General features: G+C 54.4%; 1 protein-coding gene across 1 annotated transcript in view; it reads left to right on the plus strand.

The window, feature by feature from the left end:
* Positions 1–15,600: 15,600 nt before the first annotated feature.
* ARRDC1 (arrestin domain containing 1) overlaps positions 15,601–16,889 on the plus strand; it is a 38,266-nt gene continuing 36,977 nt past the window's right edge. Inside the window, exon 1 of the mRNA XM_036394130.1 lies at positions 15,601–15,763. Coding sequence (XP_036250023.1) covers positions 15,646–15,763 — 118 coding nt within the window. The 5' untranslated portion in view covers positions 15,601–15,645. The remainder of the gene's footprint in view (positions 15,764–16,889) is intronic.

Raw genomic sequence — 16,889 nt, forward strand, 5'->3', positions numbered from 1 at the left:
GCCTGTCTTGTTTTCCTCTCATTTCTATGGTATCTCTAATGGGTAATTTGAGCACTGGGACAATGACTGATGGATGCAGCTGGAAAATCAATAAAGAGCTAAATCTGGAGTGGGGAGACTCCTGTTTGCTTCCCTGGCTGTACCAGTGGCTGAAGTACTTTAGCTTTCATCATGCTGCTGTACAGACACTGTCAAGTTTGGGAATCATGTGAGTTCACATTTCCAGCATGGGAACGTCTGTGGCTGGACACAGCACTGTGGGACATCCAGACATTTGTGTCTCTGGCTCTCACCCTGGGCTTCCCCTGTAACCAAGCACCATCCTCTCCAGGGTGGGCTACTGAGGCTCCTGGGGCCAGCCAGGAGCTCTCCCAAAGCCACTTCTGGGGCTTTTCTCTGAGCTGGGATCAGTCCTGTCCCCACATGCCAGGAGCCACTGTGTGCTTGGAGGCATTCATGCTATCTTCTGCCAAAACACAGATCTTCTCACTGGTGCTTTTTTGAGGTCAGACTGGGCCAGAAAACACATGTCAGGGTTTTGGTTTTTTCCTAAAGCAGAAGTGATTCCCAGCCACAGGGCCCATAGCACAGGGGAAACAAGGACAACAACACATTCCCACAAGAATTTTTCCAATAGTTTTGCTGTGTTTGCCACTGTTGGAGGTGGATTTTTGGGTTCAGTGAGGTGCTGGGGGTGGAGCCAGCCATGGGGCTGTGACTTGAGGCCATGGCAGGGGTTATGGTGTCCCCATCCCCGTCCAAGGGTTGGACAATGCTGGCAGGAGACACAGCCAGCATCACCTGGTGCTCTGTGCTGGACTGCAATGGTGGGAGCAGTGCTGGGATCCCAGCTGGGATCCAGCCTGGAATGGGGCTGCTGAGGCTGGGTCACTGTCACCCAGGGCTCCATGAAGGTCTGTCCTGGGTGGGTGGGTCACTGTTACCCAGGGCTCTCCTGAAGCAGCATCCCGAGGTGGATAGGTCATTGTCACCCAGAGCATTCCCCAGGAACATCCCAAGGTGGCTAGATTGGTATCACCAGAGCATTCCCCAGGAGCTTCCTGAGGTGGATGGGTCGGTGTCACCAGAGCATTCCCCAGGAACATCCCTGGATGGACGGGTCGGTGTCACCAGAGCATTCCCCAGAGCATCCCGGCTGTCCCCGCTGTGTCACCCGGAGCATTCCCCAGAGCATTCCAGCTGTCCCGGCGGTGTCACCCGGAGCTTTCCCCAGAGCATCCCGGGATGGATGGGTCGGTGTCACCCGGAGCATTCCCCAGGAACATCCCGGGATGGATGGGTCGGTGTCACCCGGAGCATTCCCCAGAGTATCCCGGGATGGATGGGTCGGTGTCACCCGGAGCATTCCCCAGAGCATCCCGGGATGGATGGGTCGGTGTCACCCGGAGCATTCCCCAGAGTATCCCGGGATGGATGGGTCGGTGTCACCCGGAGCATTCCCCAGAGCATCCCGGCTGTCCCCGCTGTGTCACCCGGAACATTCCCCAGAGCATCCCGGGATGGATGGGTCGGTGTCACCCGGAGCATTCCCGAGGAACATCCCTGGATGGATGGGTCGGTGTCACCAGAGCATTCCCCAGAGCATTCCAGCTGTCCCCGCTGTGTCACCCGAAGCATTCCCCAGAGCATCCCGGGATGGATGGGTCGGTGTCACCCGGAGCATTCCCCAGAGCATCGCGGCTGTCCCCGCGGTGTCACCGCCCGGCCCGGGGGTGGCAGGGACATTTGAGGGGCTGGTGCCCTCTGCAGACGCGGACAGGGATCGCAGGGAGCAGCGCCCGGTTTGTGCTGGGAAAATCCGCCCGGATCACCGAGTCCAGCGTCCCCCGGCACTGCCAAGGCCACCACGGACCCGTGTCCCAGGTCCCCACGTCCCCACATCCATAGGGCTTTAAAAAGCCCTCCAGGGACGGTGACGCCACCGCTGTCCTGGGTATGGCTGGACAATCCTTTTGGTGAGGGAATTTTCCCTAATATCTCTCCTGTCGCGACTTGAGGATCTTTCCTGTCGTCCTTGTTATCGGGGAGAGGAGCCCGACCCCTGCGTGGCTCCACCTTCCTTTCAGGCTGTAGAAGGTGCTGTATAAAACATGGATCCCTGCCTCACATATTTTTACTCTAATAAAGATATTTGATAGCCAGAAATCCAGCAGCTGCCACAATGCCAAGAGCAGGGACTATGACTAAAAGACAATCTGATCCCAGATTTGATTTGGCTTTTGCACACCTTGCAGAACTACAATGAAATACTAGGAGGGGAAGGAAGATAAATCTGCTTAATGCACTCCAAATAATTTCTTGCTGTTGTAAAGCAAAATTCAAGTTAGTCAGATGGGAGGAGATTGCAACAGAACCTTTGTCTGCATCAACCAGAATTGTCAGTAGCACTTTTAGGGGGAAAAGCACCACAGCAAACCAAAACATCAAGCTCCTTTGGTTTAGGCTCTGACCATGCCCACCTGCCCCCAGGACCACCTTCACCCACGGGGCAAATACAAATCTTCTATTTCCACACCGATAGTGGCAAATAAAAACCCTGTGGGGCTGTACCCATTCCCCATGCTGCTGAGGGACCCCTCAGGAAGGGTTGTCCCCAGGGCTGTGACCCTGCAGGTGGACAAGAGACTCTGAGATGTGGCTCCAGTGGGTGACCAAGCTGGGACACATCCTCATACCCTCATCCAGGCATCCCTGGGGTCCCTTCCTTCACCAAGCACCCCAGGGAGGTGCTGCAGAGAGGCTGCCCAGGCTGGGTGAGCACCGTGGCCACCCCATGACAGGAGTAACAGCACTGGGGTTTGCACATTTCTCCCTTTTCAAGTCTCTTTTTACCACTATAAATTCCATTACTTTGAATTTAGTGAAAGCCTTCAGGATTTATTTTTTTCCAAGCCAGTTATAAAAAGGACATTGGAATTACAGTTCCAGTGCTAACAATAGCATTACTCAAAGCTGCTGCCGAGAAGCAGGGAGCTCTGGATAGAATAAAGACCTAAACTAAAATGTCAATAATAACTCCTTTTTTTCTCTCCCTGTCTTCCAGCCCACACAATCTGCTTGGGTCCCTCTATCTTAATGAGCATTAAAATGGTTTCAAATTAGATCTACAGAAAATTGAATTTTTTTCCCCTCAGAAGCTTAGTCTGGCCTTTAAAGGCCACTGATGATATTTTGGTTTTGTGTAAGAGCATCTTTGATCTCCAAGGCTCTCAGCTCACACAGAGACACGGCTCATTACCAGCAATTTGTTGCTGTTGAAGTGTGAGTGCAGGGGGACAAACACCATGGAGAGAGAGACAGGGAGAGCTGTGGCTGGGGGGTCCTTGGTCCCAGACCCCACCAGCCCCGTGTGGCTCTCCTGGCCAGGTGGGTGGTCACCAGGCTGGTGCTGGGTTTGCAGCCAGCTGCTCTCAGCTTGGTTTTATCCCCAAATGTGGGATTAAAGAGCCCCTGAGCCCTGCCTGAGCTCCAGGTGGGCTGTCTGGGGAGTCCTTGGGGACACCCCAGGTGACAGCAGTGTCTTGTTGAGATGCAGCAGCGACCTGGCAATGCACACTGGCTTTTCTTGTATTGCTTGTGCTGAATCTCTCTGCACATCCTCGGTCCCAGGGGCTCTGGGGAAGGGGTCAGGCTGCCTGAGACCTGCTGCTTCCTCACTGCTGGGAAGATGCAGCAATGAGACCTTCCAGGAAAGCCCGTTACCATGGCAGGGCCTGGCTGCTGCTGCTGCTGCAGAAAGAATAAATCTAGATGGTGCAAATCTGAGCAATCCTGAGCACTGCAGTGCCCTGGGGCAGCACTCACTGTCTGGGGGACGTTTGTATGGCACAAATGGCCTCAGGGTGAGCAGCCTGGGTTAAGCTGGGGCTTGCACCTGTGTGTAAGAGGAGCGACCAGGCCTGTCCTCCTGCTCCTGGGAGAGAAGGCAGCAGAGGCTGTGACAGTGCAGAGCAGACCAGGCCCTGTCCCTGCTTGGCTCAGTTGCTCTGGGATGGGCAGAGTTCCTGTGAGGTCACAGCAGCACTTGGTCATTGGTTTGAGAAAGTTCTGCAAAGAACAGAGCTGTCCCAGGTGTTCCTAGAGCAGCCTCATCAAAGGAGCCCTTTGCTGGGGAAGATGAAACAGGAAAGCCTTATCAATATGATTGCCTGGCAAAGGATTTTGAGAATATGGAAACTATAAGTGAGAGTGAAATGAAAGCAAGCTTTGAGATCCCTCAGTTACTGAACAGCTGGAAAACAATGGTGTGGCCAGCTGAAGGTGATCCCCTTTTGATGGAACAACACCCTCTGCTTGCAGACAGGCCCAAGGGTCAGAGCAGACCCTGCCAGCTTGGCAGAAGGGGCCTAAAGAGGAGTTTGTAGGGTTTAAAATGTAACACAGGATGGTAATGGAATGATTCTTATAGGCTGTATGGAAATGCTGTAGGATTTGTATCTTGTACTAGATTGGTTAGTGAGAATTAGAATATTCAACACAGAAGAAGATTTATTGTATTGTAATGAAAACCTCACACTCTTACCCCTTTTTACTCTCTTACCCCTTTTACGCTCTTACCTTTTTTACTCCCTTACTCTCTCACCCTCTCATCCTCTCTCCCCCTCTCTTCTCTCAGGCCTGCTCTGAGCTGTGCCTGGCAGCTCCCAGCAGGGCCCTGCCCCCAGGCCCTTTGCAATAAACCCAAGTTCCAGCCCTGGCTGCAGAGATCTCTGGTCTCTGTTTGTTCTGTCCTACCCCCCGATGCTCCTACAGCCCTTCATGACCTGCAGCAGCTCCCTCTGCTCACCCCAGCACCCTCCTGAGCCCTCAGTCCTGCTGCTGGGGCAACAGGGCCAGGAAAGCCAGGACAAGCACCCACCAGCTGCAGGCTGAGAGCTGCACGGGGTGTCAGGACCAGCAGGCATTGATGGCTGTGAGCAGCCTCACCTGGATCCCAGCCCAACCTGGATCCCAGCCCATGGGCCCTGAGATGTTCATTTGAGCTCTGCCAGAGCCATCACTCCCTGCTCCAGCTGAACTGGGGAGTGTGGGTCCCCCGTGTTGGCCCCCCAGACCTTCACCCATGGACTGCAGAGCTTCCAGGAGATCCCCAGGCTGGCTCTCACCCTGGCTGCCCTCACAAAGCCTCACCCTGACCTGGCCTCATCCTTCTGGCTTCATTTCAGACCTGCCTTGTTGTAGGGCACTTCCCTGATGATCTGGACTCTTCAATGAACAATCCTCCCCTCCTGGATGGGTTCCTTGGGAACAGAGGGACAGGGCTTTGCTGGTGAGCTCTGCCCTGGAGCTGAGGGGTCTTTTCTGGTTTCCTGGACCTCTGGGAGTTCCTGGCCCTTGCTGTGCCCTGATGAGTGGGAGAGGGGGTTGTACAAAGGCCTACAGGAGAAAATCATGTGTTGGGTGTGGGGAATTAAGTTTCTTCCTCGCTCCTTACTTCCTGCAGCTGCTGAGGAGCAATGCCAGTGATGGAATGTGAGAGGATGATGAGATGCAATTGCCATAATGCCTTTCTCTTTTTCTTTTAAGCTTTTTGCAGCTTCTGCAGGTGCTTGGGTTGCAAGGGAGGCCAGCAGTGAAATTATGCCAGCAGAGCTGCCCAAGAGAAGGAAGGAGAGGCTCCACACCAGCTGGGCTGTAGCTGCAGCCAGGCAGGTGTCTAGTGGAGAGATGATCCAAACCCAAATGAAGCTTTCTCCTGGTATTTATAGATGAAGCTATTTCTCCTGGTGCTGCTCTAGCCTGGTAACTGTAATAACAGAAATTGAATGCATTTGTTGGCCTTGACTCCCATCAGGGCAGGTGTTTTCAGAGGCTGCAATGTCAATGCAAGGCAGGTTTTAGAAGGACTCTGTACAAATAGCTGTAAGAGGACTGGGATTATGATATTTGCCCAGGGCAGGAGTGTGCAAAGGTGGTGGGTGCTGTTGGGAAGCAGGTGCTAGTAAAAGAATTGGTTTAATTCTAAACTATCTTCAGCTCCCAGCATAAAGGGAGGGTGGGAAAATAGAACTGTGATATTATAGTTCAGGGAAAGTAAAGGTTTGACAGATTTGGCAGCAGTATAAGGAAACTCCAACCCTGAGGGATAAAATCAGTCTGGAGAGATGTAGCTGGGGTGATTGTCTTGTCCTGGAGTGAGCTCCATGGAGATGGACCCACGCTGTGCCTGGGATGTTTTCACCTCACCCACGTGTTCTCATGGAGCTGAAGCATGCTGTTAACAGTGATCCTGGCTGTATTAATTCAGCCATACCAAGTTCTTTCTCCTTCTGGTCCTCAGACCAAGATCCCAAGGTTTATTAACCAGCTTTTCAGTGCTCAGCATGTGTTTTCTCACTCACTGCCACAAAATTTGGAGAAAGGAGAGGCAGTTTGGGTCATGTACATCCCTCACTGCTGCTCTGTCCTCCTTTGCCTTCTGGCTCATGCTGTTGGAACAAGCTGATCTGCTCTTGGCTTTCAGTTTGATGGATGAACCCCTTGGATGTCTGTATGTGGTCTGCAAGGCTCTGCCCTCCTGGCTGCACCCACTGGGTGTTTCTCTGCCAGGCTGCACCCTCGTACCTGCCCTGGGGTGCTGGAGGCTCTCACTGCTGCCCCTGATGTGCTCCTTTGGGATCTTGTGTCAGGACGGGTCCCTGGGGCAGCACAGTGACTTCAACTCCCACTGTCCAGTGGGGAAACTGCATGGTGGTGCCTTGGCAGGTTTCCCCAGAGAGGCAGAGTTGGGGGAGTGGACAGGGATGTGTAGAAGCTTATCCTGCCCTGCTCCCACCTGTGTGGGAGGAGTGGAGGCTGGCAGAGTACTGGGGATGCCCTGGTGGCTCTTTCCATCACTGTCCCCATGGTGACAGGTGCTGGCTGCCTCCCCAGGGCCAGCCCTGGGCCACACCAAAATCACCTGCACGCCAATTGTCACCAGCCTGCAGCCCCAATGGACCTGTGGAGGTGGGATCAGCAGTTTTCCTCCATGCAGAGAGCTGGTGTTTGCTGGCAGGAGCAGTGTCCAGGGGCTGCTGCTAGAACCTGTCAGAGCTGCTCCATCCTCTGGGAATAGTGAGTTTGATTTTTGTGACCGTGTTCACAGGGGTCTTAGGATGTGGGAAGAGACGAGGACCTGACTCCATGTTTCAGAAGGTTTATTATTTTATGATTTATTATTTATGATTTTATATTATATTAAAACTATACTAAAAGAATAGAAGAAAGGATTTCCTCAGAAGGCCAGCTAAGAATAGAAAGAATGATAACAAAGGCTTGTGTCTTGGACAGAAAGTCTGAGCCAGCTGACTGTGATTGGCCATTAATTACAAACATCCAACATGGGCCAATGAAAGATGCACCTCTTGCATTCCACAGCAGAGATAATCATTGTTTACATTTTGTTCCTGAGGCGTCTCAGCTTCTCAGGAGGAAAAATCCTAAGGAAAGGATTTTTCATAAAAGATGTCTGTGACAGATTTTTGGCAATTGGCCCAGTAAAAGGGCCACAGAGCAAGTGGCTGCACAGGTGTCATTGCTGCCTGGTCACTGTGTGAGAGCACATTGTAGAGCTCAGCTGGCTGTGCCATGGGCTGGGGGTTCTGGCATAGGCAGGGACTCACCTCATGCAAGCAGCTCTGTGCCAGGCTGTGCCAGGCTGTGCCAGGCTGTGCCAGGGGAAGGCATCGCCCCTGTCCTGGCAGTGGAGAGGTTTCAGTGCTGCCCCCTGCCCTGGCCAGGGCGGGTTTGCCAGGTGTGACTCACCTGCCGCGTGACGGCTCCGGCTGGCCCGAGCGGTGACCTTTGAGTCTGGCTATCAGTTCATGGAAACCCAAATAATGCCTTGGGAAAGGGAAATATCTGGTGAGGGACAATCCCTGGGCAGCCCCGATGAGCAGGGGTAGGAGCAGCAGGGTGTGGTGGGGGGGAACACCTCTGCTCTCCCAGCTTTTTTCCCCCAGCATCCGTCCCTGATGCAGCCAGCCAGCAGAATTGGAAAGCATTACAGCACAAACAGAAATGTGCCGTGGCTGACGGTGCCCTCGGGCAGTGCCACAGCGCTCCTTCAGCATTAACCAGCATTAACTCCTTCCCCTGCATGCCTGGCTCAGGGTGGTTTTCTGGTGCTTGTGTCAGCACTGCTGAGGTGCCATCCTGTCCCCTAGCCAGGCCCTGGGTGATGGGGAGGGCTCTGCATGTAGCCTAATGCCACAAAGGGGTGGTTTTCTTTGGAAGGGGACTCTTGGCTGTGTCACTGGATGTTGGTTGGGCTTCTCACTCCACTGGAGCCACTCACATCAGCAGGTGGAGGGGGATTAGTGTCACCCTGTGTAGGGGGATAGAATATAAGAAAATAAAGATAGTGTAGAAAGTGATCTCACCCCTAAGGAGATGCAGCTGGGCCAATTATCAAAGATTAGGAATAGGCCTGACTTTAACAGGCCATAGCTGTAAGCAATGAGAAGACGAGTGCTATAGAAGAGTGGGGTGGTGGGTGAGAAGGGGGCTGGAGCCAGTTGGCTGCTTTGTGAAGAAGAAAGAGTCAGTGCTCTGAGGAGCTGCCCACAAGAAACACCAAGAAGGTGTGAAACTTCTGTTATAAGGGGACAACAGTATGGAACCCTTGCAATGAGATGACAACAACCCTGAGCTGTGCTCCTCTGGGTGCATCTGCTCCTGCACCAAGCCATGGTTTGGCTCAGATATCCTGCTCCAGGATGTGCCAAGAGAGCTGCTCTCTGGATTCCTGCAGAGGCAGCTGCTGGGACATGTTTCTCTGTGCTGGGGATTGCTGTATTTTGCTCTGGACATACAGAGTAACTGGTGAGGAGCTGGAAAATGAAGTGTTTTCCTCAGCAGTGGGGTGAGGAGACGTCAGCTGAGAGAGGGCGTGGGATTGTCTATGAGCTGTCACAGGCAACCAGGTGTGGGAGAAGAAGAGGGGTGTTTGTGGGGACCCCACATCTCAGCTGTGTCACTTGGTGCACCATCTCCTGTCCCCAGACACCTCCTCCTGGGTTGTGTGGAGAGTTGAGGGATTTCTTGGTGACTTTTGTCCCTGGCATGTGGGTCAGGGGCCATGCCAAAGCTTTTTATCACCTAGAACTGGGACAGCCGGGCTGCTCAAGTGAATTAATCCTAGCAGGGGGCTGCTGAGCCACACAGAGATCCAATCCTCTGGCTGGCAGCACTGGTGGTCTCATGTCACCACTGTTGTCACTGGCTCTCTGCCACAGGATTCTCCCCTACAGCCAACAATGTGGGTGTATTCCTTGGCCATTTCTGGGAAGAATTTATTGGATTTAGGTGAAAGTGCTGCAGGAAATGTGATTGTGGACCTTGCCTGGGAGTGGCTAATGAGATGTCCCTTCCCTGTTTATGAGTCTGTGGTGGAGAAGTCAGCTCCCCACTGGGAGGGATGGGATCAAACATCAGGAGTGTGGGAAGAGCTGTTGGCTGGGGCTGTAGTGGATCACTGCTCTGGGCAGCCATGCTGAGATATTGTTACAGGAGAAAAGGGAAGTAGAAAAACTGGGCAGTGAAGGGGAGGAAGGCATGAGAGCCAGGTCAAATACAGCATCCAAATGACTTGTACCTCAGGTGGTGTCAGTTATCTCATGCTGCTGGACCCTGTGCCTGCCCACGACATCTCTTGGGATGGCAGACAACTAGAGATGGGGCTGCCCTGCTCCCACAGCACAGCGTTTCCCCATGATCCATTGACCTCAGACTGCTCCTATGTGTGGAAAAGTAACTGCTGCTTTCCTTGGCCCTCATAAACTTGGTGTCATTCTTGGTGTGGTCCTGTGCAGGGCCAGGAGTTGGACTTTGATAGTCCTTGTAGATCCCTTCCAATTCAGGATATTCCATGAGTCTGTGAAATGTCTTTTTGCAGTGAGGGAGAAATTCAAAATCCTGAGTGGTGCTGGATTATGAGAGTTCAGCCTGTGGTTTCAGTTTATCTCAGGCAAGGTCCCACTGGGATCACTGAGGTCGAGTGAATCCTCCTATTCCCACACCCTGTAAGTTGTGCAAACCATCTGCCATCCCTGCAGATGCTGAACCCCCCAGGGAAGGGAGGACAAGCATCCCTCCACCCAATCCTTCTCCCCAGGCTCACACTGAGCAACGGGAACTCTTCCAGCAAAGGAGAGCAGAAATCCAGGCAGTGCAATTAGAATTATAATAATAGTAATTAATGCCTTGTCTCTCTCTAAGGATTTGCTGGTGATGCTTGCCAGGTGCTGGCTGGGCATTAAGTGATCAAAGCCACAGCACCCACGTGAAGGGGATGGGTGCCAGCTGTGCCACGGGACCTCAGTGTCTCAGCTGGGGACTCTCTCTCCCTGCCCTCATCTTTCTGTGTGGTTTGGAGGGGAAGATTAGGAGGAGCTGCTTTAAGAATCTCAGGGATGAGGGTTAATGGATGTGAGAGAAGAGCAGGTCAGGAGCACCCTGTGTGTTAGCCAGGGGTGCTCACCTGGCCCCAGTGATGTGAGCTGAAGGGCCTGTGTATGTCTCTCTGTGTGCAGGGGCACAAATGAGCTCTACTGCATCGACTCCTGTCTGTGCACGTGTCTGCATGTGGGAGGCTGCTCCTGCACACACATTTCAGTCGACACACAAATGCCACTCCGTGGGCTTGCACAGACACAAGCCAGCAAATAACATGGGGGCTGGAGAAAATGCTTTACAGAGAGAGGCTTGAAGAGCTCAAATTGAGAGGTGTGTTTATTCCAGTGTGCAAACACTGTCACAAGGAGAAAGGATGTGGCACCAAAGGACTCTTTAACATCAGAGGGCAGCAGAACAAGAAGCAAGGGATGAAGCTGCCAAAGTTGGCCTGAAGAGCAGGTGTGCATGCTGGCACAAAGGGGATGAACAGTGGAAACAAACTGCTGGGGGGTGGCATGGCAGGGTTTCTCTCGCCTGGTGAAGGGTAGTCCCTCTGGTGGTGTCTCAGCCAAGTTACTCCATCATCAGGCTCTCAGTGTGAGGGTAAGCCAATGTTATTTGTTATGCTCTTAGAACCACTCACGTTTCAGTCTCTTACTCTTTGGGTGAGGCCTGGGGCACGGTCTCAGGGTGCAGGTTGGTGAAGCATCTGTGGGATGGAGCCCAAAGCAGCTGCCTGGCCTCCCTGCAGAGCCCCTGAGCAGTGGTGCCTCCTGGCTCTGGGTGGTTTCTAGTTTCTTCCTGCTCTTCTCTCATGCTCCCAGGGGTTGGGCTGTGGTGGGCTGGTGGCCCTTGTGTCTGGAAGGCTCAGTGAGACCAACAGGCTGGTGGAGTTCCAGCAGCAGTGGGGAGCTGCTACAGAGTCCCAGGACATTGTGCCGGAGTTGCCCAGAGAAGCTGAGGCTGCCCCATCCCTGGAAGTGTCCAAGGCCAGGTTGAACAGGGTTTGGAGCATCCTGGTGTGGAGGAAAATGTCCCTGCCCATGGCAAGGGAAGAAATGAGATGGTCTTTAAGGGCCCTCCCAAGCCAAACATATAATTCTATATATGTTGATAACTCTATCACATGTTTAGCCCAGAGATTTGTACACCACTGCTGGGACATCCAACTCCACCCTTGGGGAAGCTGCCTGGGAGTTGCCTTGCAGATGAATCCACAGAAGGGGGACAGGGGATTTTGGCTGTGGCCTCCTGCGAGGAGAGAGGCGGTTCGCAGGGAGGTGTGGCTGAACGGTACCACCTCTGCCTGAACTGCTGGAAGGTGTCAGCCTGAGACAAATGAGTAATTGTTGTTGCTGTTGGTATCAGATGACGTAGTTTACCCTCCAGCAAATCAGCTGAGAAGCGGTGAGGCACTGAGTGAAGCAGGGAAATAATTTAGAAAGGTAATAAACCTAAGTGTAATGTAAATATATTAGGGTAATGGATTTTATGTACACAGGAATACAGAATGGCTGTCAGTGGCGTAGGTAGCACAGGGCGCCCTCCATGGCAGTTCACATCTGTGTATTTCAGTTCAAGGGAAAGAAATAAGAAACCTAAAGTTCAACTTCCACAAAGCTCTGCTGCTTTACTCCCCCCTCCATCGCAGCCGCTCGGTGCCTGCCCTAATGGGGTGTGGTGGGCTCCCTCAAGTCACGCCCTCGCCAAACCCAGGAGGAGAAGGGGGAGAGGCTGGAGACGCAAAAGCACGAGAATTTGAGGGCGGAGAGATAGACTGGTCTTGTAACAAGGGAGCAGGAGAGGCTCTGGGTGTCCCCGCGGTGCCGGGCAGCACCTGCCAGGCTCGCTCCTCTCCCCTGCAGCCACCGCGGAGCCTCGGGCAGGTGGAGATGACCCCGAGACACGAAGTGCCCCCGGGTACCGCGCTGCTGCCTCGCCCCGCCGCGCTCCCGTGGTTAACACAGCATCAGTCACGGCCCGGCTATGCCCTGGCATTTCCGCTGCTCATTCCCCGAGCAGCCCCAGCGCAGGGGAAACTGAGGCACGGTCAGGTGGGGCTGTGCCTCCTCCGTGTCAGCAGGCACAGCTGGAAACTCCTGGAAAGACAAGAGGGGAACGAATTCAAGTCACAAGCCAACGTCTGTGATTTAATGATGGAGGCTTGTGTGTCTCGCACTTGCAGCCACAGCTGAGCCCTCCGTGGGCACATTTTTCCCACATGTGACACCACTCCCAGCTCCTGTGCTTCAAGCTCGTCTGTGCTGCTGGCAAAGCACAGCTCAGGTGCTCCTGAAGGGGGGTTTATTGATAATTTTTTTCCTTTATACTATGCTCTTTGTCAGAAAATTTCACGTTCCTTGAAGTTAGGGGAATGTGGTGACATCTGAAAGGAAAATTTTATTCTAGAGCTTGTCTTGACATTTTTCTTCTCTCTTTTAAAATTTCCCTTTTAATAAGGGGAAAAGGCGAAAGGGAGAGCACACAGAATGCAGAGGAAGTGAGATTTCCCACCACAACAACAAAACTCTTCAAAACATTTTTTTTTAAACCAAAACAATAGTCAAAAATATCAGAAAGCAAACCGTGGCAGTTTACCAAACATCCTTAGCTTACTTTTTTTTTTTTTTTTTAATGCTCTGAGTTTTAACTCCAGTGACTCCTCACACAAGTGGATAAGAGGAGTGACTCTGGGGTGAGCAGGGAGGCAGGAATGTAAATACACATTTTGACTGCAATGAGTAAAATCCTCCTGAATCTGGCATCACTGGAGGAATGATGGGTGCCCTGGCACTGCAGGCATTGAATACATTGAATTATAGAATCACAGACTGGTTTGGGAACTTAAAGATCATCTCATTCCACCCCCTGCCAGGGACAGGGACACCTTCCACTGTATCCTAGGATGCTCCAAGCCCTGTCCAGCCTGGCCTTGGACACTTCCAGGGATCCGGGGGCAGCTGCAGCTTCTCTGTGCCAGGGCATCACCTCCCTCTAAGTAAAGCTTTTTCTTCCTAACATCCAATCTAACCCTGCTCTCTCTCAGTTTAAACCACTGTCCCTTGTCTTGTCCCTATTTACCTGTATAAAAAGTCCCTCTCTTTCCATTTTTAAAGCCTCCTTAAGGTACTAGAAGGCTGTAATGGGGTCTCCCTGAAGCCTCCTCTTCTCCATGCTTCAATTATATCCATGCAGTTACATTTCACAGACTGCTCTGCCCGGTGTAGCTGTGATCCAGGGGATGGGTCAGTGCTGTGGCATCGCTGCTGGCCATGACTTGACAAGGGACCCTGTGTATCTCAGCACAAGCCCTTGCAGTACTGTAGCTGTGCCTGGCTGCTTTTGTTCAGCTCCTGGTGCAGGAATCCTTTTTACTCACGTCGTGACCTTGGGCGAGCAACTTTGCTGTGCTTAAAATTAACTTCTCTGCAAACAAGGCGCATAAATCTCTGTCAGGAGAAGCTGTGGCTGTGGCATGAGGGGCTCGGGTTTGGTGAAGGGTTTTTCCACCCTGAGATGTCACATGTGTGGTGTCCCTCTGGGGCAAGGGCGCCAGTGCTGCCCCAGAGATGGGGTGGCTCCAATTGTGCCTCAAATCACAAACCTTTGGCCACTTTCCATGGGGGAAGAGGGTTCAGTAAAATCTGCTGTAGCTCAGGGTGTTTTCACCCGCCCCTCCCTTCTCCTAATTTGTTTGGTTTTGCTGGCAGAGCTAATAGGGGCTGCGGAGACTGATGAAAGAGGCTACAGGCTCATCTTACAAAACAAAAAGGCTGGAGCAAATTGGCGTGCTTAGCCTGGGAAAACAGAAGCTAAGGGCAGCACAAGGAGAGCGGTGTGAGGACGGATCCCAGGGTACGCCCTGCGGGAGGAGATGAGCTGCAGAGAGCCTTGGCACAAGGCTGCTGTGTGTCTGTAGCCTGTGACTACACGCAGCCTGGAAACGAGAGGTAGCTCTTAAGCACTGAGGAGGGAGGGCCTGGAAAGGCTTCCCAGCAGGAGCCCTGTGTACCCGGGGCACACCAACTCCTTTGGTGCCCTGTGAGGGGTTTCAGGCTGCCACAGCCACCATAAAGGAGCACAAAGGGTCCCACAGCCCCACGTGCCCAGGTTGGTGTCACTGCAGGGCTGTGGGAGGATGTCTGTCTGTCCAGCCAGGTCCGGGCTGGGTGTGCTCTGCAGATAAACAGCTCCTTTTACACTTGTTCATTCTGCCTGTGTACACAGCCTGCTCGCCAGCGGCCGGGAGGTGCCTTTTCCCAGCGTTGCCTTTGATGTGGGTTTTACAGATGGTTTTTATTCAATCGGGCAGAGATGAGGGGGGGAACATGGCAAATGTATGAAGTGTGCTGGTCACTGCTGGCTTCCTGGGACATCCTGACCTTCACCCACAGATCCACAGAGAGTGTGGGGTCATCACTGACTCCTCAGTCCCAGGTTGCTGCCAGGTCCCTTGTATTTGCCTCTTACTGACACTTCAAGCGACTGGGGTTATAAAAACAGGAGCAGGGAGAGGTGACAGCTGGGCCTGGAGAATTACAGGGAGCAAATGAGATTAGAGGGAGCAAGGATCACTGGGAGGCAAGATGGCCCCATGCTGGGCAGTCAGCTCCTTCCCTCAGAGCCTGACCCCACAACCAGTTCTTTCCCTCGCAGCCCGACCCCACAACCGCTCCTTTCTCTCAGAGCCTGACCCCACAAGTGGTTCCTTCCCTCACAGCCCGACCCCACAAGTGATTTCTTCCCTCACAACCTGCTCCTTCCCTCAAAGCAGTCAGGGATCCACCAGCTTCTCTTTCCCTCACAGCTCAGCCCCACAATTTGCTCCTTCCCTCCCAGCCTGACCCCACAAGCAATCCCTTCCCTCCTAGCCCAGCCCAAGCCCTGAAGCTGCCCTTTCCTCCACAGCTCCTTCCCTTATAGTAATCAAGGATACACCAGCTTTCCCTTACTTCATCGCCTGACCCTATAGCAGTGAGGGATCCATCAGCTACCCCTTCCCTCACAGCCCAGCCCCACAGCCTGCTCCTTTCCCTCAGCCTGGCCGCACAATTGCCCCTTTCCCTCGGCACTCAGGGACCCACCCGCAGCCCCCGGTCCGGCCCGACCGCCGCTGCCTCGGGCCCGCCCCGCTCCCTCAGCGAGGCGGGGCGGGCGCGGGGCGGTCCCGCCCGCCGGGGCAGGCACAGCGCGGGCCGCAGGTACGAGCGGAGCGGAGCGGAGGAGAGCGGCCGGGCCGGCGCGGCCATGGGGAAGGTGCAGCTCTTCGAGATCCGCCTGGGCGACAGCCGCGTCGTCTACAGCCCCGGCGAGGCGCTGGCCGGCACCGTCACCGTGCGGCTCTCGGGCTCGCTGCAGTACCGAGGTGAGCCCGCGGCCTGCCGTGCCCTGCCGTGCCCGCCGCCCGCGGGGCCATACGGCGGGGCGGATATCCCGGGGAGGGGTTCACGGGCTGTCCTGGCCCGCCGGGCGCCCCGGGGATGGTGCCGGGGAGCGGCCGGGCTCCCTTCCCCGGCTCTGGGGACCGGCGGCTCCGGGGCTGCCCCATCGCTGCTGCCCCCGCTGCCATGCGGTGGCCGGGAGGGGCCGATGGGAGCAACCTGCTGGATTATTTCCTCCTCCGCTTCCTCCTCTTACTTTTTGCTCCTATCCCATAAATAAGAAAACATCCTCCCAACCCCCTTCCCAAAACAGCCCAGCGCGGGGCTGTGCCACAGCAACCTCCGGAGCTGGCGGGTGCCCAGGGTGGCAGCGGGAGGTGGTGGAGGGGCTCGCCCGTCTCGTTCTGCTCTCCCGGAGTCCTGCGGCTTCCCAGGGCTGCCGGCATCGCCCGAACCCCGAGCCTGGTGCCCCTGGGTCGGACGGAGCCCGAATGTGTTAGGGCAGGGGGATGGGAGGAGGTGGGCGATGCCGTGTCCCGGTGGGCGATGCCGTGTCCCGGTGGGCGATGCCGTGTCCCGGTGGGCAGCAGCCCTGCCTGGGCAGGAGAGGGGAGATGTGCGATGCTGTGTCCTGGCAGGAGCGGCACCCACCCAGGCTCGCAGGCACCGTCCGCAGCGAGCAGCCGTGTTGAAACATCTCGAATGAACTCGGGCATTTGAGTTGCGGCTCTGCTGGTGTGGGAGATGTCCGCGATGTGTACGAGGTGCTGTGAGTGCCAGGGCAGAGAGTGCCCACTGGGCAGCAGTGGTCTGGAGCAGGACGTGTTGGGCTACCGGGTTGTTGTTGCTCCACGCGAGGCTCAGACCGTGCTCGTGGCTGGTGCAGTCCGTCAGGGCAGAGCGATGGGGCTGGACTGCAGGGAAATGAGCGGCTGGGCTCGGATCATCCAAACTGGGAGCTTCCTCCCCCGCCTGAGAGAAGTCATTCGCATTTGCAAGTCAGCTTTGTGCTCAGCGCTGTGGAAATGTGAACCAATTTGCTGTTTTCCCTGAGGTCTTGCTTGCTTCTTGTGTGTGCATGCTGCTTCCTTTGTAACAAATTATTGGAGG

This window comes from Molothrus ater, chromosome 20 (assembly GCF_012460135.2).
Source record: "Molothrus ater isolate BHLD 08-10-18 breed brown headed cowbird chromosome 20, BPBGC_Mater_1.1, whole genome shotgun sequence".
NCBI lineage: Eukaryota > Metazoa > Chordata > Aves > Passeriformes > Icteridae > Molothrus > Molothrus ater.